This window comes from Anas platyrhynchos, chromosome 8 (genome assembly GCF_047663525.1).
Source record: "Anas platyrhynchos isolate ZD024472 breed Pekin duck chromosome 8, IASCAAS_PekinDuck_T2T, whole genome shotgun sequence".
NCBI lineage: Eukaryota > Metazoa > Chordata > Aves > Anseriformes > Anatidae > Anas > Anas platyrhynchos.
The window spans coordinates 18,537,830-18,564,774 of record NC_092594.1 but is presented as its reverse complement, the minus strand read 5'-3'; the positions used below and the strand labels follow the sequence as shown (position 1 = coordinate 18,564,774).

Below are 26,945 nucleotides of genomic sequence, written 5' to 3'. Positions count from 1 at the left end.
AGGAAGGTCTTCCTTTTGGAGACAGCACCTTTTAGGGTGGCTTTTGAGGGTGTTTTTTTTGGGGGGGGGAGGCCACGTCCAGCTCTGCCCCGGGGCGCTGTGCAACGGGCACCTTCCGGGTGCGTGCGTGAGCACCGGCACGGCCCCACCTGGGGCTGCGGGGCTGGGATTCCCTGCTTTTTTTGGGGTGGAGGAGCTGGATTTGGGGCCTTTGTGGTGCGTAACGTGGCCAGGCATCTCTCCCCGATGGCAGCCACCAGCCCCGTGCGGCCCTGGGTGTCCCCGCCACGTGTGGGGACAGTGCCGGGTGGGGGGGACACCCCTGCAGATGCCACCCAGCCGGCGTGGCCCTGGCTGACGTCAGGGTGTCCGAGCTGGGTGCTGCCGTCAGGCGGGCGGCTTCCCTCGAGGAATTTCCATAATGGCAGCGCCGCAGGTTTTGGGCCTGAATCAGCCGCATTTCGCCCCGTGTTGGTTTATCGGGATTTCACGCGGGGCGTCCGCGGGTGCTGCCGGCCTTTTGGGGAGGGTCTCCTGGGACACCCCCCGGCCTCCATAGGACAGTTTATGGGATTGGGGCTGCCTGGTGACGGGGTGGGGGTCCTGGGCAGGGGGACACGCTGGGCACCTCTGCCACCCCCAGCAGGAGCTGCCTGTGGGGTAGCGGGGGGCTATTTAGGGGCGCGAGGTGCTGCAGGTCGGGACCCCCTCAGACTGCACAACCCCCAAAACACCGGGGTGGAGCTGAGCCCCCCGAGCTGGGATCTGTGCGTGTGGTGTGTGTGTGTGGCGTTTGGGTGGGGGGGTACCCAAACACACCCCCCCTCCCCAAAAAAACCCTCCCCTCAGGTGGGAGCAGCTCCCATCAGGGGGCGCTGCGATGGCAGCGGGGTGTGTGTGTGTGTATGGGGGGGGGGGCTGAGCCCCGCCCCTCCGGTCCCGCCCGCCGGGGGCGGCCCCAAAAAGCCGGGCGGCCCCAAAAACCGGGCGGCCCTACAGCCGGGCGGCCCTACAGCCGGGCGGCGGCCGGGTGGGCGATGTGGCGGCGGCGGGCGCGGAGCGGTGGCGGTGGCCGTGGTGGTGGTGGCGGCGGCGGCGGCGGCGGCCACCCGGGGGGCCGGTGGTGGCCCGCGGCGCTAGTGCTGGCCCTGGCGCTGCCCGCGGCTCGTCCCCGGGGGCTGTACTCGCCCAGCGACCCGCTGGAGCTGCTGGGGGCCACCACGGCCGAGGGCCGCATCCTGGGCTCCCCCAGCGCCTGGGCCGTCGAGTTCTTCGCCTCCTGGTGCGGCCACTGCGTCCACTTCGCCCCCACATGGCGGGCCCTGGCCGAGGACATCCGCGGTGAGTGCCCGCGGTCGCCCCCATAAATCCCCTAAATCCCCCCAACCCCCCTCGCCGGCACTTTTCGCTCCCCTCTGGGTCGGGGGGCGACGGGAGACCCCCCCGGGAGGAGCTGCGCCCTGGTTTTGTCACCCCCAATTTGACCTCCGAGGGCAGGGAGCGAAGGGTGGGGGCAATAGGGTGAGCACCCCGTCCCCTATGGGGTCCCCTCCTTGCCACGGGGACCCTCGCCCCGTCTCGCCCCTCTGAGCGGACTGAAGCCCGGCTGGATTTTGGACACCAGGACGCTGCTGTGCCACGGATGCTCACCCCGCTTTGGGGTCTGTCGGGGTCGGAAGCCGCCCCCGTGCGCTGCTGGCAGCGGGAAGGAGCCTGCGGGAAGGAGCCTGCACGCCGCCGTCCCCCCAGGTGGATTTTTGTAGGAACGGGCTCGACGGGCAGGACGCCAGCTGCGGGGCGCCGCGTGCCGATGAGTGCAGGAGCGTGCCTGGCCCCCGGCTGCCCCCGCGGCCCCGACGGCCCTTCCTGTCCCCACGTGGCACCGCCACCCTCGCGGCAGGGTGGCCTCAAGCTGGGCTGTTTGTGAACCCAAAAGGAGCCATTTCGGAGGTTTTGGTCTCCATTTTGCTGGGTGAAACCTGTAGATCCTGCTGGTTGACGTGCCCATGGACCTTCCCTGGGGACACCGCTGGACAGAAGGGTCACGAACGTCATCTCCTTCCCCTGCCCGTCTCTCACCCTGGAGCACTGCCGGCGTGTTTTTTGGGCCCGTTTCCCCTTGCTTTCCATCCATCCCATCGGACTGGGGCGAGATGAGCCGGAGCCCAGCTCGCACGCCGTGCCCAGCCACGGCTCAGCCGTCCCTCCCCAGTCCCGGCAGTGTTTGGGGCCCCGCGCCCCATCCCGCTGAACCAGACGGGCGGGCGGCCGCGGGCAGAGCTGCCTGCACCCGGCCAGGGCAGGGCGTGCAGGGCTGGCGCCGCCTCGCCCGGCTCTGCCGTGGCTTTTGCCGCCCCAAAAAGTAGGGCACGAAACGCTGGCCGGGTGAGCGCACCCGGTGCTTAGGGCTCAAGGTGCTGTGGGGCCGTAACCAGCCCCCGAGCCAAGCATTTGGGGCCATGGGCAGCGTCCCCGCTTGGATGGGGACAGTCCCTGGGTGCTGCTGGCTGGGGATACCAAGGGATCCCAGCTGGTCGGCTCCGAGTTCTGGTAGAAAAGGTGTGGGCAGGGCTCCAGCAGGACCGAAAATACGCATCGTGGGGCGGCTGTTTCTTTTTTTGAAGATTTTTCCAAGCAAGCATTGATTGGAACGAGTCCCCCGAGCTTTGGGAGGCAAGAAAAGAGGCCAAGGTGCTTAAGCTGTCCTCGCCGTGCGCCGGGGCTGCGGGAGGAGGCGGAGGTGGGAGATGGAGACGGGAGGGATGCGGGGGACGGGGCCAGGCGGTGTGGGGCGTCTGCAGCCCTGCTGCAGGCAGCGTTGGCGGCAGGAGGATTAGCTCTGCCTTGGCCCCGTGCCTGGCTCTGCGCAAGCTCTCCGTGGCCACCGTCACCACCAGGAGGGACAGGGAGAGGTTTTCCCATCGCCGAGGATCGGCACAAAGCGACAGAGCTGGCAGCTCGTGCTCCCCAAAAGCAGAACGTCCTCGAGGATGGCGACGCACGGGGATGTGCATGGGAGCTGCCTGAATAGTGGGGATGCTCCATGGGGCTGTGGCCGTGCTGACCCCGTCCTCTGTCCCCGCAGAGTGGAGGCCGGCAGTGATCCTCGCGGCCATCGACTGTGCCGACGAGGCCAACCAGCAGGTGTGCGCCAGTTTTGGGATCACCGGCTTCCCCACGCTGAAGGTAAGGCAAGGGTGGGGAGAGGCCCCTTTGCCAGTGCCCGCTTTTCACCCTGCTTTTCCTCGTGGCCCACCCCTCTCTCGCTCAATGGGGCTGGCAGCACGACTGCACCAAAATATTCCCTTTGGGACTTTGCAGGCTGCTTCGCCCCGGGGCCAAGCAGCTGCCCGGGATGGGAACCTCTGCTGGCAGCAGCTGGCAGGGCACCATCCCTCCTCCTGGGCCCCTGCCCGGCCGCTGAGCTGTGTAAATACTCCAGCTCTCAGCACTTCCCACTGTAAACAGAGCCCGTCCAGCACCTGCAGGGCAGGCAGAGCTCCCCAGGCGCTCCCCGGCCAGCAGGATGCCCAGCGGGCAAGCAGGGCGAGCTGCCATCTCCTTGAGAAGGAGAGGAGGGGAGGAGGGATGGGTTTTTAACTCTGTTGTGCTCGGAGGTGGGTGCCAGGGCGGCCCCGTCCTCCATCACTTAATTAAAGCAGGGTTAATTGCAGCTCGGTGAGCTGGAACCAGTCGAACGCCCTGTGTGTGCGTGCAGCCCGCGGGGCCGGCTGGGCTCCAGCAGGACGGGGCTGCAAAAATCAGACTTTTTGGAGCAGTGAAAACCCTCCTGGCTTCCCCCTCCGCTGGGAAAGTGAGCGGTGCTGGGGCTGTGGGGGCCAGCAGGCTGAGGAACCTAGCGCAGGGTCAAGATTTGGGGTGCAGGAGCTGTGCCCAGCCCTGCCGTGGGGTCTTACTGGGTGGAGGGCGTTGCTGCTGTGGCCCCGCACCCCCTCGTCCCCACCTCCCTGTCGGAGCCCAGCGCCTTCTGCAAACAGCTCCCAGCCCGGCCTGCAAAGCAAACACCTACGTGGCACAATCTGGTTCCACAGCTGCCTCGGGACGCAGGAGAGGGCACAACCCGGGCAGGGCAGGGGTCACAAACCCTTCTGCTCCCTTAGTGGAAGCTCGGGAGCCGCAGGCAGCGGTTTGTGGGGCTGGGGCGGTCCCGGCTGCACCCCGGGGTCCCCTGGAGGTGCGCGCCGTGCCGCCTGGCAGTGCTCAGCATCCCTCCCCTCGGGGCGGGCGAGGCGCATCCGGAGCCGGGCAGCATCCGTCCCGGTGACGTCCCACGCGCGGGGATGCCCGGCGAGGCGGGGACACCTCGTGTTTATCTGTGCTGTGTTCCTTCCAGTTCTTCAGAGCGTTCACCAAGAAGGCAGAGGATGGGATAAGGATTGCTAGTGAGTATTCAGGGCCTTTTAGCCATGTTCTTTTCTTTTATTTTTTTTGGGGGGGCTGCAGGGAGTCAGGTCGCTGGTTGGCCCCTCAGGGAAGCCCCAGGGGACAGCTCAGCCCCGTGTCCTGTCCCCCCGCAGACCCCGCTGCCACCGTCACGGAGCTGCGCCGTGCCATCATCACCAACCTGGAGCAGAGCCTGGACGCCTGGCCGCCCGCGTGCCCTCCGCTGGAGCCCGCGAGGTAGGGGCGGCAGGAAAAGGGGTTTTCCAGGGACATCCTGAGCCAGAAGCGCTCAGCCAGCCCGCCTTATTTTGTATTATTTTAGTTTTAATTCAGCCTGGCTGGAAAGAGAGCAAGGTGGTGCCTGCGGAGGGAGCGTTGGGCTTTCTGCAAAGCGATGTTTGGGCCAGGGTCATGCTGCAGCTCTCCGTGTCCTAGCCAAAAACCAAAACACAACCCTTGTTCAAATTCATTGCTGTTTTGTTTTACTGTTTGTTTTTTTCCCCGTGGGTGAGCGCACAGCTCCCTCCTGCCCTGCCCACGCTTTGTTTTCTACCTCCTTAGTTGACCCTGCGGGCTTTCAGAGCCCGTGAACCGGAGCAGAAAACAGGGCTGGAAACCTCAGCAGGGAGGAACCGGGGCTGGAACCACATCAGCGACCTGTCCCCGATCCCTGCGGACAGGGACCCGTTGACATGGGAGGGTGAAGCCCCCCGGTGGTGCCGGCGGGGCCACCTGCAGGACCCCCCCCAACACCACCACGCTCCTCTCTTGCAGCGCGGAGGAGGTTCACAGCTTCTTCCAGAGGAACGGCGAGCAGTACCTGGCGCTGATCTTCGAGAAGAGCGACTCCTTTGTGGGCAGAGAGGTGGGTGCAGCTGGCGGCGTCCCCGGTGCCTCCTCCTCCCGGCATGCGCGTGGCCAGGGAGGGATGGGGATGCTCAGCACCTCCAAAAAAGAATAAATCCCTGCTGCCCTCCGCTTGCAGGTGATTTTGGACCTGCTGCAGTACGAGAACGTGGCGGTGAGGAGGGTGCTGAGCAGCGAGGAGGAGCTGGTGCAGAAGTTCGGCGTCACCACCTTCCCCTCCGGCTACCTGCTGCTCCGCAACGGCTCCTTCTCCCGCCTGCCCGTGTGAGTTGGGGTCTTCCCCAGCGCTCCCAGCAGCTGTTTTGGGGTGGGAGAGGGTGGGCTCACGGCTCCTCCCTCCCTCCCCGCAGGCACCTGGAGGCGCGCTCCTTCTACACCTACTACCTGCGGACGCTCTCCGGCGTCACGCGCGGCTCCTACCGCCTGAACGTCACCGCCAGCGCTCCCAACGAGACCCGCGCGGTGCAGCCGAGGAGGGCTGACCGGTCAGAGCCCTTCCTGGGCATTTTGGGGTGGCAGAGGGGGGGCGGGAGGAGCTGACATGTCCATGGGTGGACAGAGGGCTGGGATTGTGCCCTTTTGACCCCCCCAAAATGGGACTGCGGGGGCGCAGAGCGGAGCGCCGACGGGCGTCGCGCTGTGCCCCCAGCTCCAAGGTGTACATGGCCGACCTGGAGTCCGCGCTGCACTACTCGCTGCGGGTGGAGGCCGGCCGGCCGGCCGCGCTGTCAGGAGCCCAGCTGGCCGCCTTCAAGTGCTACGTGGCCACGCTGGCCAAGGTGAGGAGCAGCCTGCATTCGGTTCGGGGTGAAAAGCAAACATGGGGGTGGCGGAGGGTTGGGACACCAGCCCTGTGTCCCCATCCGTCACCGCTCTGAAGCTGTGCCCTGCGGTTTGTGCCAGCCCCCGGTTGGTGAGAGCGGTGCTGGGGGCTTTGTTTTCCTGCCCACACCTCTGTGTGTGGGTGCTCGTGTGGCTGGTGGTGCCGGATGGCTTCGGGTGCGAACAGAGGGGTGGGTGTCCGCGGGCAGAGCAGGCTGGGTGCCTGCAGAAGAGGCGCTGCCACCTGCAGCGGGTGGCCGTGGGTTTGCAGCTCCTGTTTGGGAGCTCAGCTCGGGGTCCTGCTCTCTGCTGGCTCCTTTGATAGCCTGGCAAAGGCGCTGCTGCTCTGCACGGTGCCGTGGAAGGGGCTGATTTCAGGTCTCCTTTCTGGGGCTTGGAGAGATTCACGCGCAGAGGAGCTCCGAGCCAGCAGGTGCGGTGCCACCAAGCACTGCATTTGGACCAGGATTTCTCCAGCAGATTTGAGCGAGCCCCTTCCCAGTCCGGGTTCTCTGACCCCCCCTGGCACTGGGCAGATCCTGCTGTGCGTTTCCATCCCCGCCGTGTGCCGGGGCTGTCCCCGGGGATGCCGAGCCCGTGCTGTGCTGCCGTTCCCATGCTCATCCACGGGACGGAGCAGCGGCACCAGCATTGCTGCCAGCCCGGCTGAGCCTTAACTGTTGCATTCCCACGAGGAGCTGGAGGCAAGGAGCAGGGGGAATCGTGACGGGGAAGGAATGACAGCTGGGAAGCAAGGCATCGAGTGGTTAAAACCTCACCTGGAAGGAAGGAACAGCGCTTTGCAGCAGCAGTGTTGGATGTTGGATGAATTCCTTGCAAATTTAGGGCTTGTGGTGTCGTTGGAGGGTCCAGGGAAAACAGCCTTGGCAAAGGAGGAGCAAAATGCTCCTTTTACTTCCAGCTGTTTCTCCTATCTGCTGCTGCTGTCTTTCTGGTGGCTGTGGCACAAGCCTGTCCCTCTGTCTGTCCGTCCTCCTGCCACCAGCATTCACTCACAGGCTCCCCATCTCCCCGCTGTGCCTGTGGTTTGCGAGCGCTGCCGCTAATCGGCTTTGGCTGCCTCCCTGTCAGAGCAGCTCTCTGCCCTGCTCAGACAGCCGGGTGCTGGATCTCTGACTCTTTCCTCACCCATTTTCCCCCCGTTTCATCGCAGTACTTCCCCGGGCGCCCCTGCGTGCAGAGCTACCTGCAGACCCTGGATGGCTGGCTGAGGAACTGGACGGAGCCCGAGCTGCCCCGCAGCGCCCTGAAGGAGGCGGTGAAGAACAACCAGGACGTAAGGCTCCCTCCTCCCCTTTCCCCGTCCTCCCCGTCTCGGTCTCCAGCCCCGTCAGGCCGTGTCCCTCTGTCCTGCAGGCCTCCCCCCCGGCCGTGCTCCCCACCAACGTCACCTGGGTGGGCTGCAGGGGCAGCGAGCCCCATTTCCGCGGCTACCCCTGTGGGCTCTGGACCGTCTTCCACCTGCTGACCGTCCAGGCTGCCCAGGGCGGCCCCGACAAAGGTAAGGGCATCCCTCCAGGGGCAGGGGGACAGGGGATGCTCTGTCCCAGGGGAAACTGAGCGGTGGAGGCTCTGCGGGGTCCCCAATCGCTCTCTGTGCCCCCCCAGAGCTGCCGCTGGAGGTGCTGGGCACCATGCGCTGCTACGTCAAGCACTTCTTCGGCTGCCAGGAGTGCGCCCAGCACTTTGAGGCCATGGCAGCCAAGTCCATGGACCAGGTGAAGGGCCGGGACGAGGCCGTCCTCTGGCTCTGGTCCCACCACAACGAGGTCAACGCGCGCCTGGCGGGTAAGGGGGCTGAGGTGGGGAGGAGGAGGGGTGGCAGGGTGGTACCCGGAGGTGTGGGGACTGAGCCGGGCTGGTTTCCCAAGGGGAAGGGATCCGGGATGTAGGAGCATCCCTCCTCACGGTGGAGTTGGCCAACAGCTTCGCTAAGATGGGGTCCCATGGGGGTGGGGACATCCCGTGTCCCCCCCAGCTCAGAGGCTGGTAGCTGGTTGCAGGGAGCCTCCCAAAGCTGCCCCCGGAGCACCCACCCTCCCGAGATGTCCCCATCCCTGTCCCCCTCTGCTCGCTGCTCCGTGGTGTCGGTACCAGCACATGGGGGGCTGCAGAGGACCCCTCTCACCCGCTGCCCCTCCAGGTGGTGACACGGAGGACCCCCAGTTCCCCAAGCTGCAGTGGCCCCCGCCGGACATGTGTCCCCAGTGCCACAAGGAGGAGCGGGGCGTGCACGCCTGGGACGAGTTGGCCGTGCTGAGCTTCCTCAAAACCTTCTTCTCCCCGGGTAACATCGACCTGGACTACGCCGTCCCCGTCCCCCGGGCCGGGGAGGAGGCGGTGGTGGGCGCCAGGCTGGGCACCGCCAGCCCCCGGGAGAAGGAGGAGGAAGAGGAGAAGGAAAAGGAAGAGAAGGAGACGGAGAAACCCGACGGGGAGGGCGAGACGGGGCGGCCGGGCTCCCCCGAGCTGCGTCGCCCCAGCATCGTGCGCAGGAACCCGCGGCTGCGGGAGGCGGGCGAGGACATCGTGGACCTGGACTCCTTCAGCGAGCAGCACTTCAAGAGCAAGGCGCTGCGGGCAGCCGGCCGGCGCCGGCGGCTCAGCAAGCGGGACACCATCCCTCTGCACCAGGACGCCGGCTGGGAGCGCCTGCGGGCTCCGGAGACCCGGGAGGAAGAGGAGGAGGAGGAGGGAGGAGGCTTGCGGAGGAGCCCCTGGCTGCGGGTGCTGGGCTTGGGCTTCTCCCGCTTGGACGTCAGCCTCTGCATCGCGCTCTACTTCCTCTCCTCCATGTGCCTCCTGGGCATGTACACGTTTTTTCGGCTCCGTACCCGTGCCCGCAAGGGTCGCCCCGGCTTCCCCGTGGCCTGAGAGCGAGCTGGGGGGACGGGGCAGCCCCTGGGATTTGAGGGACCCCCCCCAGCTGCCTCGCACCCGGGGAGAGGTTTTGCTGCCTCTCCCAGGGCGGCGGGTGGAGGGTGATTTTTGGGGGGCGGGGGGTGGGAACGGAGGTGTGGCAGCGTCCCTGCCCGTGCTGCGGGGATGCTGACGGTGGTTGGGGTCCCGGCCCCGTGCCGGGGGCAGCCCTATGGGGTCACACCACTGCTGGGGCTGGGAGCGTTGGGTTTTGGGGCCACCCCCCACCCCCAGGCACTGCGGGGCGGGGGGGGCACTCGTGGGTCTCACCTGCGTCTCGTGTCCACCCCACACCCCCCGCTGCTCGCTCTCTGCTTGTTTTAGTGGAATAAATTATTTTTTGCCGACGGCGGCCCCGCTGTCTCGGCTCATCCCTAAATTTTCCCCTGCTTTTTCCCTCCTTCTTGCAGGGGGCTGCTGTGTACCCCTAGCTCCTGGTTTGTCCCTAAGGAGGGGGGCACACACAGGGAACCCAGCTGGGAATGAAACATCCCCAGTGCGGCTTGGTGTGGGGCAGGGATGCGGGAGCATCCCCGGGGAGGGGGTCCTGGCCCCGTTTCCCTCTGCCCTTTTATCCTTGTTAGGAATCATTAAGGAAAATGGTTGTTTTCTGGGGCCGGGGCCATCTGCTGCGCTGGCGCTGCCTAAATCCCCCCCTGTAACAAATTCATTGGGATTACGCTGCCCTCCCTAATCCCGGCCCTGCCCCCCGCCCGGGGGATTTAAAAGGATTAGAGCCCAGCTGATAATAAACTTTATTAAGGGGTGGGGGCCGTCAATCCGATTTGCAACCTTTTTCTTGCTGTCTTCACTTCGCCCAGGTGGGAGGAGAGGGCCGGCAGGACGGGGAGCCCTGGCTCCTGCAGCCCCAGCCTCCTGCCCTCGAAATAAATCGCCTGTCGCTGCTGCCTCCCTCTCCTTGATTTCCCTGGGGGGGCTCATCCCCAGCATCAATTCCCCCCCCCCCCCGAATCCCCGCCCCGGCCCAGCTTCGCCACCAGCTGCTCCCCTGCTCCCCCCCCCCCCCGACCCCAAAACATGTGGTTGGCAAAATGGGATGGGGAGGGGGGGATGCAGGGTGGTTTTGTTTTTTTTTTTTGGCGGGGGGGGGGGTGTTTAGCTGCCCGGATTAGCATCCCCGGCAGGCGCTGCGGGGAGATTTGTGGGGCCGGGCAGCTAAAGCTGCCATGCGTGCAGGGAAAAAAAAATAGAAAAAAAAAAGAGAGTCCCGTAAATAGACTTTCCGTAATCCTGTTTGGTGCGGGCCCGAATCCCCTTTTTGGGGGGGGGGGCACGTGGAGGGGACCCCCCTCCCGCAGCACCGGGCACCTTTGGGGCAGCGCCGCCTCGTGCCCCGCTCAGGGCTGGGCTGGGACATCCTGGGGACGAGGGGGGGGACCCCAAAGGGACCCCCCCCCATGGGGCTCGCCCCTTCCCTAGCCCCCCCCCCAGCACCCCCCCGGCCCCGCAGCTAATTACCTAAGTGGCCGCAGGCTGCGGGAGCCAGGCGCTATTCCCTAATAGAATTTGCCCTCAAGTGCAATTTAATTTTCCTCCAGGCCAGCCTGCCCCCCCCCCCGCCCCCCCCCCGGCTCGCCGCCCCCCGCCGCTCCCTTTCTCCCCTCGGTCCTTTTTTTTTTCCTTTTTCCTTTCTCCCTCCTCGGCGTGGGCGAGAGCGTTGTGCCGGCACCCCCCCGCCGCCCCTGCTCGGGCCCTAAAATCACCGGGGAGGGGGGGGGACACACACAGAGGGGGCGTTTAATGTCCGGTAATTCCCAATTAAAATCACCGGCTCCCTGCCCGCCAGTCCCCGCTTTCTCCAGCCGCCGGTAAGTGCCCGAGCTCCGGGAGATGGGGATGGGATGATTTGGGGTGTGGGGGGGGTGGCCAAGAATTGGGGTGAGCCTGGTTTGGTGGCGCAGGGGGGCGCCGGGAGGGGGGCTGAGACCTGGCGAGCTCGGTGCACGGGTGGCACAAATGGGGCAGGATGCGGCCCAGGGCGGGGGGGAGCTGTGGGGGGGTTTGTAGGGGTTTTGGGGTGTCCCTGCTGCGGTTGGAAATGGGGAAACCCAGCTGAGCATCCCCCAAACTGCCCCGAAATGCAACCTGCTGCAATTCGGGATGGTCGCCCCCCCGCAGGCACCAAGCCGAAACTTCGCCCCGGTTTAGCTTGGGGGAGAAAATAAACCCTGGGAGGGGGTAGGAGGGGGGGAATTCCCCCCAAAAAATCCTCGCTCATGGTTTGGGATGGGAAATACCTGGGCGATTCGCCCTGCGCCACCCTCTCCCCCTGAAGGCGAAACAAACCCCGAAGCCACCAAACCCCGCGGAGGGGCAGCCGGGGGGCTGGGGGGGCAAAGACAAAGCCACACGGCACGGGGGGGGGGGCACAGGGACGGGGCGGGGGGCACAGGGAAGCCTCGGGCAGCCCGAGAGGAGGATGCTCGGGGGGGTTTTTTAGGAAAAACTCGGCGCTGCGCTGCTCCCGGCGGCCGCTCGCCGTGGCGCTGAGTGATACGGAGCGGGGCAGCGGGGTCTGCATCAATCCCACGGCAGAAAAATGAATGAAAATTGAATTCCCCGAGGAGAAGGGGGGTGGGGGGGGAAGGGGAGGGGGGGGGGAGCCGCGTTCCAGACAGAAAGATAAATCAGAGCCTGGAGGAGAGGAGGAGAGCGCGGTGCCTGCCCACAGCCCTGGGGTAATTGGGGAACCGCTTCGGGAGGAGGAGGAGGAGGAGGAGGAGCAGGACAGGTGCTGTCCATGCAGGGCCACGCGTCCTGCCGGGGAACTTCCCCCCCCGGACACGCTGGGGACAGCAGCCGCGTCCCCGGGGTCGGCCCCGGCTGCAGGTGGTGGGGGCTGCAGGGGCCTGGGGTGCGCTCAGCGCGGCGCAGAGCCGGGTTTTGGGGCCGGGAGGTTTGGGGTCAGGGCCGACGCCCCCACGGCACGGCGGGGTTTGGGGGTGGGGGCCGGGGGGGACACGGCTGCGGTGAGCAAGGAGCCGGGGTCCTGCGGTGCCACCGGGCGCGGGGTGAACACCCAGCAGCGGCCGATGCTTTTTCCCGAGGAAGCACCAGAATTGCTGCATTCCTCCCCTCCGTCCTCCCGTTTTTTATTTTCGCCCCTTTTTCCCTTTTTTTCCCTCAATCTTGGTGTCCCGCGGGCACCCGCAGCGCCGGTCCCTGGCCGGGTCCCGTTTGGCTGTGGGATCCCTCGTGGAAGCTCGGGAAGCAGAGCTCCCCGTCCCTTATATCGCGATTCCCTTATATCGCGATCCCCTCTGTCGCGACACCCGCGCCACTCTCCGCAGCCGCCGGACCCCCGCGCGCGGGGGGGGCGTGGCGCGCCCATTAAGCCCCGCCCCTTCCCCGCAGGCCCCGCCCCCGAACCCCCAAACCCCGCCCACTCCCCGAGCTGGCCCCGCCCCCTAGGCCGCGGGGCGGGCGGGGATTGGCCCGCCCCGCCCCCGCCCCCCTGCGGGCGGTGACGTCAGGCGCGCTCCCCGCAGGGGAATGAATGGGAGGCGGGCGGCGCGGGCGGGCACAGCTGCGGCACCGCGCCCGGGCCGCCACCGGCACGGGCACCGGCACGGGCACGGCTGGGCTCCCAGCGCCGGCCCCGGGGCTCCGCCGGCCCTGCCCTGCCCTCCCGTCCCCCCAAGCCCCGGGCCAATAAAATGATGCAGAGCTCCGCGCTCGCTGCCGAAGGGGCTGTCAAGGGGCTGCCGGAGATCCTCGGCGTGCCGGTGCAACGTAAGGACGCGCTTCGCTTCTCCCCCGCTTCGCTCCCTGCCGCAGGGCACGGGGGGGAGCCGGGAGGGCCCGGCCCCGACGGGGAGGTCGGCGCGGCGCGGCAGGGGGGTGCGGGAGGGGGGTGCGGGGATGCTCGCGGTGCGCCCTTCCCGGCCCCTAGCTCACGACACCCTGCTTATGTCGTTTATCGCGACAGGCAAGCCGCGGCGGAGGGGGGAACCCTGCAGCCGGGACGGGGAGGGCGGCGGTGATCCCGCTGCGGCTGCGGGCTCCCCCACACCAGGCGTATATTTTATATATTTATATATATTTATATATTTATATATTATATATCTCTGTGTGTGTGCGCACATGGCCATACGTGCCGCACAGCCACAGGTAGCGCACCCAGCCGCCCCCCCCCACCGCCGGGATGCGGGCACAGCCCCGATTTTGGGCCCCCCCACCCCCTTTCCATAGGGCCGGCCGGACCCTGCCCTGCCGGGGGTGGTGGTGGGGAGCCGGCGGTGGGGGCGGTTTTGTTGCTGTTGTTGTGTATTTGATTATTTTTGTTGTTATTATTTTTTTTTTTTTCCCGTCGTTTGCAAACGGTTCCGGAGAACCGGAGCGTCCCGGCGGGCCCGGGGAGGGGGAGCCCATCGGGGGGAGCCGGGCGATGCTCTGGGGCCCCGGGAAAGTTGTGGGTTTTTTTGGGGGGGAGAGGGGGATTAAAGGGGGCAACGGTGCGGGGACGAAGGGGACCCGAGCCCCGGGGCCGTGCAGAGCGGGCGGCTCTGCCTGGGGGGCGGCTGCATTTTGGGGGGGTACAGCCGGCTGTGTCCCGTCTGTCTGTCTGTCTGTCCCACTCTGCCGCCGGCCTTCGCCCTCATCTGCTCGCTGCTGCGCCCCCAAACCCTCTTTTCACCCCCCTCCACCCCCAAATCTCCTTCCCGTGCCCGCTGCACCCCCTCTGAGTCCCCCCGGTCCCGGCCCGGCCGCCGTCACCCCCCCGCAGCCGCTGTCCGTGCGCCACCGGTGCCGGTCCCGACGGCTCGGCTCAGCCCCCCCGCACCAGGTTTTTGGGGCTGTTTCCCCGCTTTTGCCCCTTTTCGTTCCCGTGGCCGGGCCCGGAGGCAATTACACGTCCTGTGTAACGGGTGGGGGGGTGGGGGGGCTCTGTCCCATGGCCGCATCCTGACCTCCCCCCGCAGCCAAATGACAGCTCCGGGGCAGAGCCGCGGAATCGGCGTTTACGGCCCCAAAATCTCGCTGCAGCAAGGGATAAACGAGGTGCCCGAAGGGAGATTCAGCCCCCAGCACGGCCCCTGTCCCCCCCCCCGGCCTCTCGGGGTGCCACCAGCCTTCCCGCCCCCCCAGTGCCGCGGTAACCGCGCAGCGGGAATTAGCAGGAAAAAATCAAACGAGATTTTGTTATTCGGATTTATTTAAGCACAGAAATTGGTGGCAGATAGATATCTGTTTGCTATATAGCCGTGTCCATATATATACACGTGCAATTAATTAATTAATTGCCTGGTGCTGAGCCCTGCGAGCAGCCAGCGGGCCCCGTGGCACCGCGGTGTCGGGGCCCGATCCTGCCCAGGGATCTTCCCGGGGGGCAAGGGGCTGCCCCCGGGCGGGGAAATCCAGGAAAACCCCCCCATACCCCCCGGCAGCCCCTGGGTGCTTCGTGCTAATTGCCGGCCGTGATTAACAGCGCTCTTTATTAACGTCCTGCTGCAAGGCAGAGGCCGCGGGGTTGCGGGGAGCCCTTCCCGAAATGATAAAATATTGAAAAAATAAATTAAAAAATCTCCTGCTATGGTGGCACCAGGTCTGTCCCCCCCACCCATCGCTGTCACCGCCACCGTGGGCGGCTGGGGGGGGCCCCGCGGGGCCGTGCCACGCGTGGGGCCGCTCCGTGTGCGCCCATCCCGGGGTGGGGGGGTCCGGGGGGGGGGGGTCCGCAGCGCCGTGTGGCTCCGGGCAGCCCGCGGGCAAGAGCCGGTCCTCGGCTCGGTTTTGGCTTGGCTTGGCTTTGTTTGGCTTTGCTTCGGCTTATTTGGTTTCGTTGCGTTTTGATTTGTTTTTATTTTCTTTTGTTTAGTTGCATTTTGTTTTGTTTGACGTCATTTTTTTTTCTCTTTTTTTTTTTTTAATTTTTGTTTGCTTCATTTTATATTTTATTTTCGAATGTATATTTATTTTTCTTTTTCCCCCTGGCAATTTGGGGGCTGGCATTGCGATACCGATCGCGACTGTTTGCGTGTTGACACGAAGCCGTGCTGCTGCCCTCGAGAGCGAGAAACCTGTGAGCTTCCCAGCACCTCCCCGCTCAGACAAATAAACCCGCACACAAATCCCATTGCAGAAAGCAGCACCTGTCTTTATGAAATAAGTGAGATAATTCACTTTTCGGTGCCACCGACCCGGCCGCTCTGGGGCTGGGCATTGCGGTGCCGGGGTCTCTCTGGAGCAGGGTCCTTCTGGAATTGGGACCCCAAAATCTGGTGTTGGGCTCAGGCAGGGGTGAGAAAGGTGCAAGGGAGGGCAAGAAGTTGGGCGCAGTCCCAAAACAAGCGGGGAGAGGGGCTGCGGAACCTGCGTGTGCGGGGTTTTATTCAGCCTCGTGCTGTGAATGTGACACGGGCTTAAATGCCAGCAATAAATACGGCCCCAAGGCCACTGGGATTGTAACTTATCTGCCCTCGAGAATTATAAAATCAGCTGGCTTCACTTGACAGACTTGTCAGTAACCCCAAAGTAATTTTAAGTAATGCTGGTTTAGGCTGTAATGATATAATTTCCTACAGTGCCCTTTTCCTTTCTTTTTCCCCATTATTTTTTTTTTAACTTTTATTTTATTTCTTTCTTTTGGACTTTGCTTTTACTTGCCTTTTCCCCTTTCTTCCCAATTTTATTTTCCTGTATTTCTCCTTTTCATTTTCTTTTTCTTTTTTTTCCCCTTTTCATTTCCTCCCCCCCTTTCCTTTTCCTGTATTTCCATTTCCTTTTTGTTCCTTTTTCCCTTTTCTTTTCCTCTCTCTTTCCCTTTTATTTTCCTTTGTTTTTCATTTTATTTTCCTCTTTTCACCTTTTCACCTTTTCTTTTTCACATTTTCTTTTCCATTTTTCTTTTTCCCTTTTCTTTTCCTTTCCTTTTCTCTTTTATTTTCCTTTCTTTTTTTTCCATTTTCTTTTCCTGTTTTATTTTTTCCTTTCTTTTTTTCCTTTTATATTCATTTAATTTTCCGTTTCTTTTCTTGTCTGCCCTTTTCTTTTTCTGTCTTTTCTACCTTTTATTTTCATTTCTTTTCACCTTTTTTCTTTTCTGTTCTTTTCTTTTCTGTTCTTTTCTGTTCTTTTTCTGCTCTTTTTCCATTTTGCTTTCCTTTCCTTTCTTTTCACCTTTTAATTTCCTTTCCTTTATTCCTTTCTTTTCACTTTTTTTTAACTTTTTTTCTTTTTTTTTTTCTTTTCATTTTTCCTCTTTTTTCCTCTCTTTTAATTCCTCTCATTTTGTCATTTCTGATCCTTTCCTTTCTTTTCCTTTTCCCTTCCCCTTTTTCCTTTTTTTAATTTTTTTTCCTCATTTTTTCCTTTTTCCTTTCCTTTCCTTTCCTTTCCTTTCCTTTCCTTTCCTTTCCTTTCCTTTCCTTTCCTTTCCTTTCCTTTCCTTTCCTTTCCTTTCCTTTCCTTTCCTTTCCTTTCCTTTCCTTTCCTTTCCTTTCCTTTCCTTTCCTTTCCTTTCCTTTCCTTTCCTTTCCTTCTTTTTCCCCTTTTATTTCCCTCTCCCCTCCTTCTCCCCATCCCTCTCTCGGTTTCCTCCCTCACCCCTGGGTCCCGTTCCCCCTGCCCACCCCTCTCTGGGGTGCGGGAGGTGAATGCTCTCTCCCGGCCGCTGCTCCGGGGGCAGCGGAGCGGCTCCTAATCCCCCACGGGCTTTGTGGTGGCCAGAACAAAAATCCCCCCAGCAGCCCAGATATTTCCCGTGAGCTGGCACCGGCGGGAGGGGAGGCAGAGCTGATGCGGGAGCATCTCCAGCTATGAGCGTGAGGGTTTTTTTTCCCCAAAAAATCAATTTTCTTTCATGCGCGCGTCTCAGCGTTCTGTGCGTGGCTTTTACCGGGCAATCTCCTGCAGCCTTTTCCAGCCCCCCCTGTTTATTCCGAACTAGGGTCGGGTAGAAAAAGAGAGAGGAACACCCCGGCTCTCCAGATCTATGGGAGCAGCCGGGCTGCGGGCAGATGCTGTGTGTGAGGCACCGCACACGCATCCTCCTGCAGCAGGGGGGCTGCAGAGGAGGCCAGGGACGCGTTGGCCACCCGCAGGGTTACCCCAAGCCCTGCTGGAGCCCCCCCCCCCCTTGCTTCAGCCCCTTTCCAGCCCCGGGGATCCGCAACGTGCGGCTGGGAGCCGGCGGGCGAGCCTGCAGCCCCTGCAGGGGGGAAACCGGGCACGCACGGTCCTCGGGGTGAAGTGGGAGCAAGCAGGCGAGGAAGAGGCGTTTTTCCATGTGGGAACAAATTTTGGAAATCTATTCCTCGATGCCAGCGGGGAGGAGGCTTCAGTCCCTGCTCCCGGCGCGGCGAACAGGTGGCAGAGCGCGGGGTGCGCGCACGGAGCAGCCGGGGGGGGGCTGACGCTGCTTTTCTCTCCATCCCCCCCTCCCCAGAAATCCCCCAGTGCGCCGGCTGCAACCAGCACATCCTGGACAAGTTCATCCTGAAGGTGCTGGACCGGCACTGGCACAGCTCCTGCCTCAAGTGCGCCGACTGCCAGATGCAGCTGGCCGACCGCTGCTTCGCCCGCGCCGGCAGCGTCTACTGCAAGGAGGACTTCTTCAAGTGAGTACCGCGCCCCAAAAACCCCGCCAGCAAAGCAGGCAGGCGCACACATTTTAAAGCATCACGTCTCCAATTTTTTATTTCTTTTTTGTGTCCTTTTTTTTTTTTTTTTTTCAAGCCCAAGTGCTTAGAAAAAGGAAATTTTGCCGCTTCTCACCTGGCCCAGGCTGGGTGCTGTTGGTCAGGATTTAACCCTACAGACCCAGCTCCCCCTCACACTCCCTGCCCGGTTCTCCGTTATATTTTGCAGCCCGAATTGGTCTCGGTTGGCGGCCCCGCGGTGCTGGGAGCTAGAGGGCAGGAGCCACCCGTGCAAGGCGCAGCGCTGCCTGCTCCGGGGCTCTGCTGGTGCCGCTTCTCTCTCTTTGCTTTTATTTTTCTTTTTCACATTTGCCCCCCATTTTTCTCCTCTTTTTTTTTTTTTTTTTTTTTTTTTTTTTTCCCTTGCCTTTTTTTATTTTTTTTTAATTTTTTTTTCCTTTTATTTTGCTCCTGGTCTGCAAAAACCTCATTTCATTTTGTTGCTGCTTTGCAATCGGCCCCTGAGCCGCGTGGTGCACCCTCCTCGGTGTTTTCCCCAGCTCCTGCAGGGAAGAAAAACCCATTTCCAGGGAAAAAGAAATGGACTCTTCAGCAAAGACGCTTTATTCCATGTTTGCTGGCAAAATCTGGGAGTTTTCCCCAGGGCTGGCAGCGGGTGTTGCACCAGGGCCGGGCACAGCGGGTACATTGGCGTTGGCTGCTGTGACGTGAGGCAGAGGGGAGGAGGGACGGATCCTGCTTCAGGTGATGGAGCTGGGCCATCAAGGAGCTGCCACACCTCGGGGACAGGGGCTGTGTCCCTGTCCCTGTCCCCTGCAAGCCCCAGGGGGGCCGTGCTGCATGCCCCATCCTTCATCGCCGGCTAAACCGCGAAATGGCGATTACACGGCCGTAATCCCCAGGCAGGACTTTCCCCGGTTTAGTGGCACAGGGGGCTTGGTGCGGGGCTTCCGTGCCCCTTGGGAAGCCCAAACCAGCACGGATAAACCCTGGTGCTGTGCAGATTCCCCTTCTCCTTGCTGCTGTGGCAGCCAAAAGTCACTGCGCAAAATGCCGCTGGGATTGCTCGGCGGGCAGGCGGCCGCCCCAGCCCTGGTGGTAGCGTTTCCCCCACGACACTCTCCAGACTATTAATCTCAAAGTCATTTAAATAGCTGCCCGAAAGGTGTGGGTAATCGATGGTAATTAGAGCCGGGAGCTCAGCGATGTTCTCAGATTAGGTCCCGCCTGGATTATTTTGCGCCGATCGATAGCTCCACGGCGGCCGCTCGCTTCACCTTTATTTCACCTGCCCCTGGACCCCGGCTCCGTGACCTGTGGGGCACGTGGGGATTTCAGGCCAGCTTCTTTGGGGCTGCCAAAAAAGCCAGATTTTATTTTTTTAAATTAATTTATTTACTTTTTTTCCCCCAATCTCTGTTCCTTGCTGGTGCAACGAGTGCGCCCTTCAGCAGGCTTGCTCTTGGGCACGGAGAAATGGGGTCTGTCTGTCCTGTCCATCCCTCCCTCTGCCCCATCCCGCTGTCCTGTGGGTGCACATGGAGCGATGGCACCCTTTGCTTTGTCTGTGGCTCAGGGGGGCGAGATGCACGCTTGTTGCACACTCCTTGCATGCTCCATGCAAGCTCTGTCCAAGCTCTTTGCTCCTTGCACACTCCTTGTGCACCTCTTGCGTGTTCCTTGCAATTCCACGCACCGTTCTTGTAGGCTCCTTGCACACCTCTTGCACACTCCTTGCACGCTCCGTGCACCATTCTTGCAGGCTGCTTGCAGGTGTGCTGGGCCCCGTGCCCACCCCACGCCGGCACGGCCGGTGCACCCAGCGGGCTGTCATTATGGTGTAAGAGCCCCATCATTCTGAATTAATCTGGGATTCATCATGCTAGCGGGGCGGTGTAATTAATTTATTTGGTATTAATGTGGATGAAATATGTACTGTCCTTGCAGGGGAAATCAGGCAGCCTATAAGCATTAGTTAAAAGAACCATTAAAATCAAACCTTCCTCGGATCCATTAGGCCGGTCTCTCATGCTGAAGAAGATAAAACCCCGGCGTGTGAAGTGTCATGCATAATTAGCTTGATTGCTGGTTTAAACTTTGCCCCCTCTCCCAGCATCCCCCCCCCAGCCCCTATTGCACCGGAGCCCACCCGTGCCCGTCCCCGGCTGGGGCTCAGGGCCACCGCTTGTCCTTGCAGGCGTTTCGGGACCAAATGCACGGCGTGCCAGCAGGGCATCCCCCCCACGCAGGTGGTGCGGAAAGCCCAGGACTTCGTCTACCACCTGCACTGCTTCGCCTGCATCATCTGCAGCCGGCAGCTGGCCACGGGCGACGAGTTCTACCTGATGGAGGACGGGAGGCTGGTGTGCAAGGAGGACTACGAGACGGCCAAGCAGAACGGTAAGCATGGCCCTCAGAGCACCTGGTGCCCGCCTCCAGCCTCAGCTTTGAGGATTTTCTGGTCCCGGAGCGGGTGGGCTTTGCTTTAGGCAGGGGCTGCTCCTCCAGGCACGTTTCGGGGATGCTCACGCTGCTCGTTTGCTCCCAGATGACTCCGAGGCGGGGGCGAAGCGGCCCCGGACCACCATCACGGCCAAGCAGCTGGAGACGCTGAAGAACGCCTACAAGAACTCCCCCAAGCCCGCCCGGCACGTGCGGGAGCAGCTCTCCTCCGAGACGGGGCTGGACATGAGGGTGGTGCAGGTGAGCCCCGGGGCGACCCCCTGCCCCCAGGATGGGCTGGTCCCAGCAAGGGGGGTGCTGGGCTGCGGGGTGCTGGGTTGTGTGGGTGCTGGGGTGCTGGGTGTCATGGATGTGGCACGCTGGGGTGTCAGACTGCGGGGTGCTCGGCTGCACGGGTGCCTGGAAGCTGTGGTGGGGTCCCGGTGTGTGGGGTTGGGCTGTTGGGGCGCTGCTGTGCTGGGTCAGGGGTGCCGTGGTGCCACCCACGTCCCCGTTGCCTGCCCCAGGTGTGGTTCCAGAACCGGCGGGCCAAGGAGAAGCGGCTGAAGAAGGACGCGGGGCGGCACCGCTGGGGGCAGTTCTACAAGAGCGTCAAGCGGAGCCGCGGGGGCGGCAAGCTGGAGAAGGAGAGCTCGGCCGAGGACTGCGGTGTCAGCGACAGCGAGCTCAGCTTCCGCGGTGAGCGGGGCCAGGGGCGAGGGGCTGGGGGGGTCTGTGGGGTTTTCCATGCACTGACACCCCCTCTGCTCTCCCCCTTCTCCTCTGCAGAAGACCAGATCCTCTCCGAGCTCGGCCACACCAACAGGGTTTACGGCACGGTCGGGGACGTGGCAGGCGGACAGTTGATGAACGGGAACTTCTCCATGGACGGGACGGGACAATCGTACCAGGACTTGCGGGACGGCAGCCCCTACGGGCTCCCCCAGTCGCCGTCGTCCATCTCGTCCCTGCCGTCCCACCCGCCCTTGCTCAACGGGCTGGACTACGCCATGGACAGCGGCCTGGGGCTGGTGGCACACGGGGCGCAGGGGGTGAGTCAGACGCTGCGCGCCATGGCCGGGGGGGGCCCCACCTCCGACATCTCCACGGGGAGCAGCGTCGGGTACCCAGACTTTCCCACCAGCCCGGCCTCCTGGCTGGACGACATGGATCACCCCCCCTTCTAAACGCCGCTCGCCCCCCGCCCCGGCCCCCCTCGCAAACCCGCTCCCACCCCCTCCGCCAGCAGCCCGCAAACGCAGCACCGCCGGAGGCGCCCGCCGGGACGTGAGATGTTTCCAGGATCTCCCGTGGGAATCGGACACGGAGGGCTTTTTGGGGACACGGGGAGGGGGAACGGGGGCGTCCCCAGGGCATCGGTGATGTCCGGGGCTCAGCGGGGACGGGGTCGGATGCTTTTGGGTGTAAGCACAAGGGAGGTGAGGGAGGCACGGTGGGGAAGGGGGGCACCGGCCCTGCTCCAGCCTCGTCCCTCCCCGTGTTGGCGGAGAGCCACGTGCTTGGGAGGGATGGAGGTGGGAGGGGAGGACAATCAGGGAAGGCAAAGTCTATATTGCAGAAGGGTTTATTTTTGACCCCTCCCGGGGGTGATGCCGCTGGCCCCCGGCTTGGGTGGTGGTGGTGGGGCGGGAGCGGAGCTGTCGCCCTGCGGCTGCGGGGCCGTGATTTATCCCCGGGTGCGCAGGAGCGCTCGCGGTGCATCGCTGCGGGCTGTGCCTCGCGAGCACAGCACGGAGGAATTGCAACGGGGAAAAAAAAAGCCTCGAGCCCGAGAGGCCCAAAATATCGGTCGTGGCCGGGATGTGCGGGGCTGGCACGGGGAGAGGGGACGTGGCCAAAGGCGGTGGGGAGCAGCGGGGTGAGGCAAGCCTGTTTGCTCCTGGGTATGGCAACAACTTCCCCCAAAAACAGAGGGGAAAAGGGCATTTTGCCAGCTGCAGGGTGAGGAGTGAAGGGCACACGGGGGTGAGCCCTGGCCACACACCTCCTCCAGGTAGCAGGACCGAGTGTGGGTGCAGCCAGCATGGGGGGGGCCTTGGGGTGGTTTTGGCACCCTTGGGTACACGCACGCAGCGGGCTGAAGGCACTCGGTCCGACGGCTGAAACCCAGCTCAGCGCCTCGCAGCCCCGGGGTGTGCGGGCTGCTGCCAGAGCCCAGAAAGCAAAAGGGAGAAAAAAATAAATAAATGAGTAAGAATTAAACATTCAGCCGAAGAAAGCACAGCGCCAGGACGGGCCCTTGCCCCCCCGCTGGGTGTGTCAGTGCTGCACCCATGTGCCCCCCCTGCCGTGCCCCCCTTTGGTGCTGCTCTGTGCCAAGCTCCTCGCCACTGGTGGGAGCCCTGGGATGGTGGGAGGGGGAACAACGGGGGGCAGACCCCTGCAGGGGGTCCCCACTGGCTGTGCTTGTTTGCTGCCCACCCCCCCACACCATGAGAAGGCCAAACGTCCCCCCCTCCCCTCGCTGTGTAAATTTTGTACAGTTCCAGAAAGTGAGAGTCTTGTTTCCTGGGGAAAAAAAAAAAAAAAAAAAAGAGAAAATAAAAAAAATAAAAATGAAATCAAAGAATAAAACCTTATTTATTGCCATGTCTTTGGGGAGACACAACATCCCCCTCTCCTGCCCCCTGCCCCAAATTTTGGGCCCGGGGTGTTGCTTTGTACCCTGCCTCCTGCGCGATGGCATGAGCTGTGTACGGTCAGCCCGCCGCACCGAGGGCGCGCCATGGAAAATAAACTCGGGACGCTCTTTAGCAGCCGCTGTCTCTGGGCTTTTCTTCCCCGCCCGGGGGGGGGCAGTGGCTCAGCAGCCACCTGAACCCCCCCCCCCAGGATGTTGGGTGGGCAATAATTCGGGTGAGGTTGAGCCTGGAGTCCCCAGGACTGGGATGGAGATGGGGTGGCTCTGGCTTGTCCCATGGAGGCACCTTACCGAGTTGGTGGCCACGTCCCGGCAGCTGGGATGGGGGATGCCAGTTTTGGCAGCTCGGCGCGGATCCGGCACACCTCACGCCAGCCGTGCTGCTTCGTGCAGGGGGGGAGGGCTCAGGGTGGGCACCTCCATCCCTTCCACTGCCCCCCCGGGCACCCCAAAATGCCCAAGGTGGGTGCAGGTGAGAGGCGCTGGGGGCGCTGAGCCCCGCCACAGGCACCGGTGTGTTGGCTTTATATATTTTAATCATTTTAACATTTAATGCTTCTCAATTAAAGTGATTTCCTGGAGTAGATGCCAAGCTTAGCCCCAATGCACATTAACCACTTTCTGTATCGGTAGTTAAAGGCACCGGGGGATTTAAGCAGCAATCCGCAAGGCTGTTGGGGAAAAGGTTTGGCTGAATAAAGCAGATTATAAACAATAATATATGTCTTTCTCTTCCCCCCCCACCGCCCCCTGCTTTTTTTGGAAAGGCTCCAACCTCACAAACAGACCTAAAGTGCTATAAACATCTCCAGGGCTGCGCGCTGAGCCCCCAGATGTGCTCCCTGAAAGCCGGGGCCTCGCCGCTACCGCTCTCCACCCCGGGTTTAAGAGAGATTTTTTTTATTTCCTGGTGCATCCGTCAAGCCCAGGGTCCCTCCGTGGTGGCGGTGGGCAGAAGGGCTGAGCCTCCCCGGTGAGGGCAGGGGGCTTGGAGCCCCCCGGCCAGAGGAGCAGCCCCGTGCCGTGCCGAGGCCGAGCCAGCACAGCAAAAGCCATCAGTGTCAGCCAAAAAAAAACCCAATCTGTGGGGTTTTTTCCTGCTAGGTTGAAACCAGCAAAGAGGACGCATGAAGTGGCTCGAGTCCCCGCTGTATTTCAGCCCTCGTGGGGGGGTACCCATCCCCACGGCATCCCGGTGAGGCGAACACGCGGAGGCACGGTCCCGACGCTGTGCTTGTTTTTATTTATAACACGTTGCTTGGACCCAGGAGAAAAAAAAAACATAAGAAAAATAAAAACAAACCGGGCCTCGCCCCAAAGGGAAGAGGCGAGCGGCCCGGCCAGGAGCGGCCTCGAAGACAATAAAACAACAGCAGGGCCTTATCCGGGCCTCTCTACCCCAAAAACAGCGATAAATGCCCGAGCATGCACAGCCCTGCGCCCGTCCTGCCCGCGGGGGGCCAGCCTTGGAGCCCAAAAGCCCAGACCCCGTGCTCTGAAGCCTCGATGTCCATCTGGCTGCGTTAGGGCCCGCCGGCGGCGTGCTGCCGCAGGGCCGAGCTGATGGCCTTACAGCCCGTCACCTCCTCCGGCAGGCAGCCCTCCTGGTCCCGCAGCCCGGGGTTGGCTCCCGACTTCAGCAGCAGCTCCACGATGTCCAAAAACTCGCAGGCGGCGGCTGCAGGGAGAAAGGGAAGGGTTAGGGGCTGGCTGGTGGTGACAGGCCCCGTGCGGCCTGGCGCGGCGTGGTGGCTGGTGGCTTCCCCTGGGTGTCCCAGGGACGTCGTGTTGTAAAAAGGGTGTTGAAAAAAGGAGGAAACCCAAAAAGCTGAAGAGCCCAGCAGAAGTCCCAGTGGCTCCATGTCCCCTTCCCACTTGGTCCCAGGGAAGCCAGCCCCATCCCGACCCCATCTGCCCTACACGGCTGCGAAGGCGGCTTCCTGTCGGATTGGTGTCTCTTGGTTTTAATTATCTTTCATATAATTAATTTCATATATATATTTTTAATTTTAATTATATAACTTTTACAACATAACCGACTAACTCTTTTTTTTTTTTGGCCATTAAACGTAGCAATTAAGAGTGTCTTTTGCATTACTCTGCAGTTTTTCTGTCCTCACCCAAAGTGACAAGCAACAATGTTTAATTAAAATAAATTCAACCAGCGACTGGAGCTCGGATGGAAAAAGATAAAAAAAGGGAAAGGGATGGGGCTGGTGATGGAGCAGGTGGCAGCAGGGACATGGGGCAGCCCGGACGGAGGGGCTGGGGAGGGAGCACCCGGGGGTGGCTGTGGAAAAGGAGCAGCCCAGGGATGCCAAGGCAGCGGCATCCGCGGTGCCCGTCCTTGTGCCCCGGGGGGGGTGGATTTATGGCCCCCTGGGAACCCCTATTTGTCACGGGGCCGGAGCGGCAGCCCTGACACCAGCAAGGGTGAAGATGAATTTTCATTCAGCGCAGTTCGCCTTCCGACTCCATTAATCCTCAGGGTTCAGATGATGAATTTCTTTCTCTCTCTCTCCCCCCCCCCCTTTTTTTTTTTTTTATTTATTTTCCCTCCAGCGTCCCCTCCCACTGCCCTGCCACGGCACAGACAGAGCCGAACAGATGGTGCTTTACAGGGAAGACAGAGCGCCCGTGAGGATAGAGAGCCTGCCCACCCCGCGGCCACGTGGCCGCGAGCGCTCGGAGAAGCCTTGATTTCCTCTGGGAGCGGCAGCGACAATGATTTCTGTATTCCCTGTGGGCGGGTGGATGGATGGAGGGATGGAAGGAGGGATGGATGGATGGATGGATGGATGGATGGATGGATGGATGGATGGATGGATGGATGGATGGATGGATGGAGAAGACCAGGAGGCCACTCAGTGGGAGGCCACGCTCGTGCCCGGCTGGTCCCACAGGCCAGAGGAGCTTTTGGGAGGCAGCTGAGCGCTGGCCCCCGCTTAACCTCCACTTAAACCCAGGGTCAGCGCCCTGATGGGTGGAAGGAGGCGGAATTTATAGCCTGGTGCATCCTGAGGTCCGACGCCGGCTGTAATCAGGAGAGCTGTCGCCACAAGGCCAGCTGTCAGGCCGCGCTCGCTCATAAAAAGGGATGGCTACACCCTAAAAGCAGCCGCTCCCGGGGCTTAACCCTTCCCAGAAAAGGCTCGAAGGAAAGGGGAGGCCGCGTTCTGCTCTGGTGCTGGTGCTGCATTGAATGCCTCGGTTACGGAGCCCCTACTGAGCTGGCACCAGCTTTTAGGCGAGCCCCAGTTTCAGGCTGGTAGCACTTGAATCAGAGCAATTGCCTCATTTTAGTAGGGGTTCAAGATTCAGGTGATTTGTGGCCAGATCTGATACGTGAGGGAACTAGGAAGGAAATCTCCTGCAGACCAGACCCATGGGCTTGAGACCCAGAGGCTTCCCCGCAGGTGACTCACAGGGATAACACCTGAGGGAAGGGAAGATTGTCCTTAACACTCACAAAATTTCAAAAAAAACCCCTGGAAAACCCATTATTTAGACATCAGAGCTGGCCAGGTGGCTCAGAGAAACTACTTCTGAAATAACGTTAGTTAAAATAGTTAAGTTTTCGTTAAACACCCACCCCCAGATTTGGAACGAGCTGGGCAGAGAGCAAGGCACCGAAGTGCTGCTCTCCAGACACCGCAGCACCACGCAGCAGATTTTCTGCTTCAGTCAGAAGGATATGAATTTGAAAAATGAAGCCTCCTGCAGGAGAGATCACAGGGGGAACACTCCTGCATTACTGTAATTGCAGTCTTGGTGCAAGGGCCCGGGAATTTGGTAGTGTAGCTCCAGGTCCAAGCGCTGTGTCTCGGACCGACGGGCTACAAAGCGATTTTGCCATCCTGCTGATGTCCTTGTGGAGAGCTCAGCGAGAGAGAAGGAGGCACAAACACTGCAGAATGACAAGTACGCTCTTAATTACACACTGACAGCCACTGAGAGGGAGTAAAAAATAATAACTGGGTATGTCTTAATTTGGGAAAAAATTATGATAGAGATTAAATCGATTTTTTTTTCTCTCCCCTGTACGTCAGCACTGCATGTGTCACTTCAGTCTCTCTACTTTTCTCATTTAGGGGTAGAACAATCTTTCAATGAAAAGAACTGCTACAAAATCCTGTATCTAACCAGCACGCAGCTGTAGGGGTCATGCAAGCTGGTTTGGCAGCAGA

The 26,945-nt window shown here is 61.6% G+C and overlaps 3 protein-coding genes across 4 annotated transcripts in view; 2 read left to right on the top strand and 1 right to left on the bottom strand.

The window, feature by feature from the left end:
- The first annotated feature begins 997 nt into the window (after positions 1-997).
- QSOX1 (quiescin sulfhydryl oxidase 1) lies at positions 998-9,412 on the top strand. Its single transcript, XM_027463186.3, has 12 exons — positions 998-1,341; positions 3,086-3,186; positions 4,355-4,403; positions 4,539-4,641; positions 5,179-5,269; positions 5,390-5,535; positions 5,622-5,756; positions 5,921-6,050; positions 7,268-7,390; positions 7,471-7,615; positions 7,723-7,902; positions 8,258-9,412. Exons 1-12 carry the CDS (start codon positions 1,038-1,040, stop codon positions 8,986-8,988), a joined length of 2,238 nt encoding a protein of 745 aa, XP_027318987.3. The 5' UTR covers positions 998-1,037; the 3' UTR covers positions 8,989-9,412.
- A 3,283-nt stretch (positions 9,413-12,695) lies between these two features.
- On the top strand, positions 12,696-22,870 carry LHX4 (LIM homeobox 4). The gene is made up of 6 exons (XM_027462747.3): positions 12,696-12,786; positions 17,441-17,612; positions 19,852-20,054; positions 20,203-20,357; positions 20,624-20,795; positions 20,886-22,870. The coding sequence occupies exons 1-6, from the start codon at positions 12,711-12,713 to the stop codon at positions 21,281-21,283; spliced, it is 1,176 nt and encodes a 391-aa protein (XP_027318548.1). The 5' UTR covers positions 12,696-12,710; the 3' UTR covers positions 21,284-22,870.
- Positions 22,871-23,978: 1,108 nt separating this feature from the next.
- Positions 23,979-26,945, bottom strand: part of ACBD6 (acyl-CoA binding domain containing 6) — a 72,299-nt gene continuing 69,332 nt past the window's right edge. The window contains exon 8 of one of the 2 annotated variants that reach the window (XM_038182861.2): positions 23,979-24,436. In XM_038182861.2, coding sequence (XP_038038789.2) covers positions 24,282-24,436 — 155 coding nt within the window. In that variant the 3' untranslated portion in view covers positions 23,979-24,281. The other variant, XM_072041877.1, reaches the window with a different exon arrangement.

What these genes read in the sequence shown, in the direction of transcription:
- LHX4 (XM_027462747.3), top strand. Translation starts at nt 12,711, where the DNA reads ATGATGCAGAGCTCCGCGCTCGCTGCCGAAGGGGCTGTCAAGGGGCTG. An exon ending in TGCAAGGAGGACTTCTTCAA is followed by an intron (nt 17,613 to 19,851) that starts GTGAGTACCGCG and finishes TTGTCCTTGCAG; the next exon opens with GCGTTTCGGGACCAAATGCA. An exon ending in CGAGACGGCCAAGCAGAACG is followed by an intron (nt 20,055 to 20,202) that starts GTAAGCATGGCC and finishes GTTTGCTCCCAG; the next exon opens with ATGACTCCGAGGCGGGGGCG.
- QSOX1 (XM_027463186.3), top strand. Translation starts at nt 1,038, where the DNA reads ATGTGGCGGCGGCGGGCGCGGAGCGGTGGCGGTGGCCGTGGTGGTGGT. An exon ending in CCTCCGCTGGAGCCCGCGAG is followed by an intron (nt 4,642 to 5,178) that starts GTAGGGGCGGCA and finishes CCTCTCTTGCAG; the next exon opens with CGCGGAGGAGGTTCACAGCT. An exon ending in CGGTGAAGAACAACCAGGAC is followed by an intron (nt 7,391 to 7,470) that starts GTAAGGCTCCCT and finishes TCTGTCCTGCAG; the next exon opens with GCCTCCCCCCCGGCCGTGCT.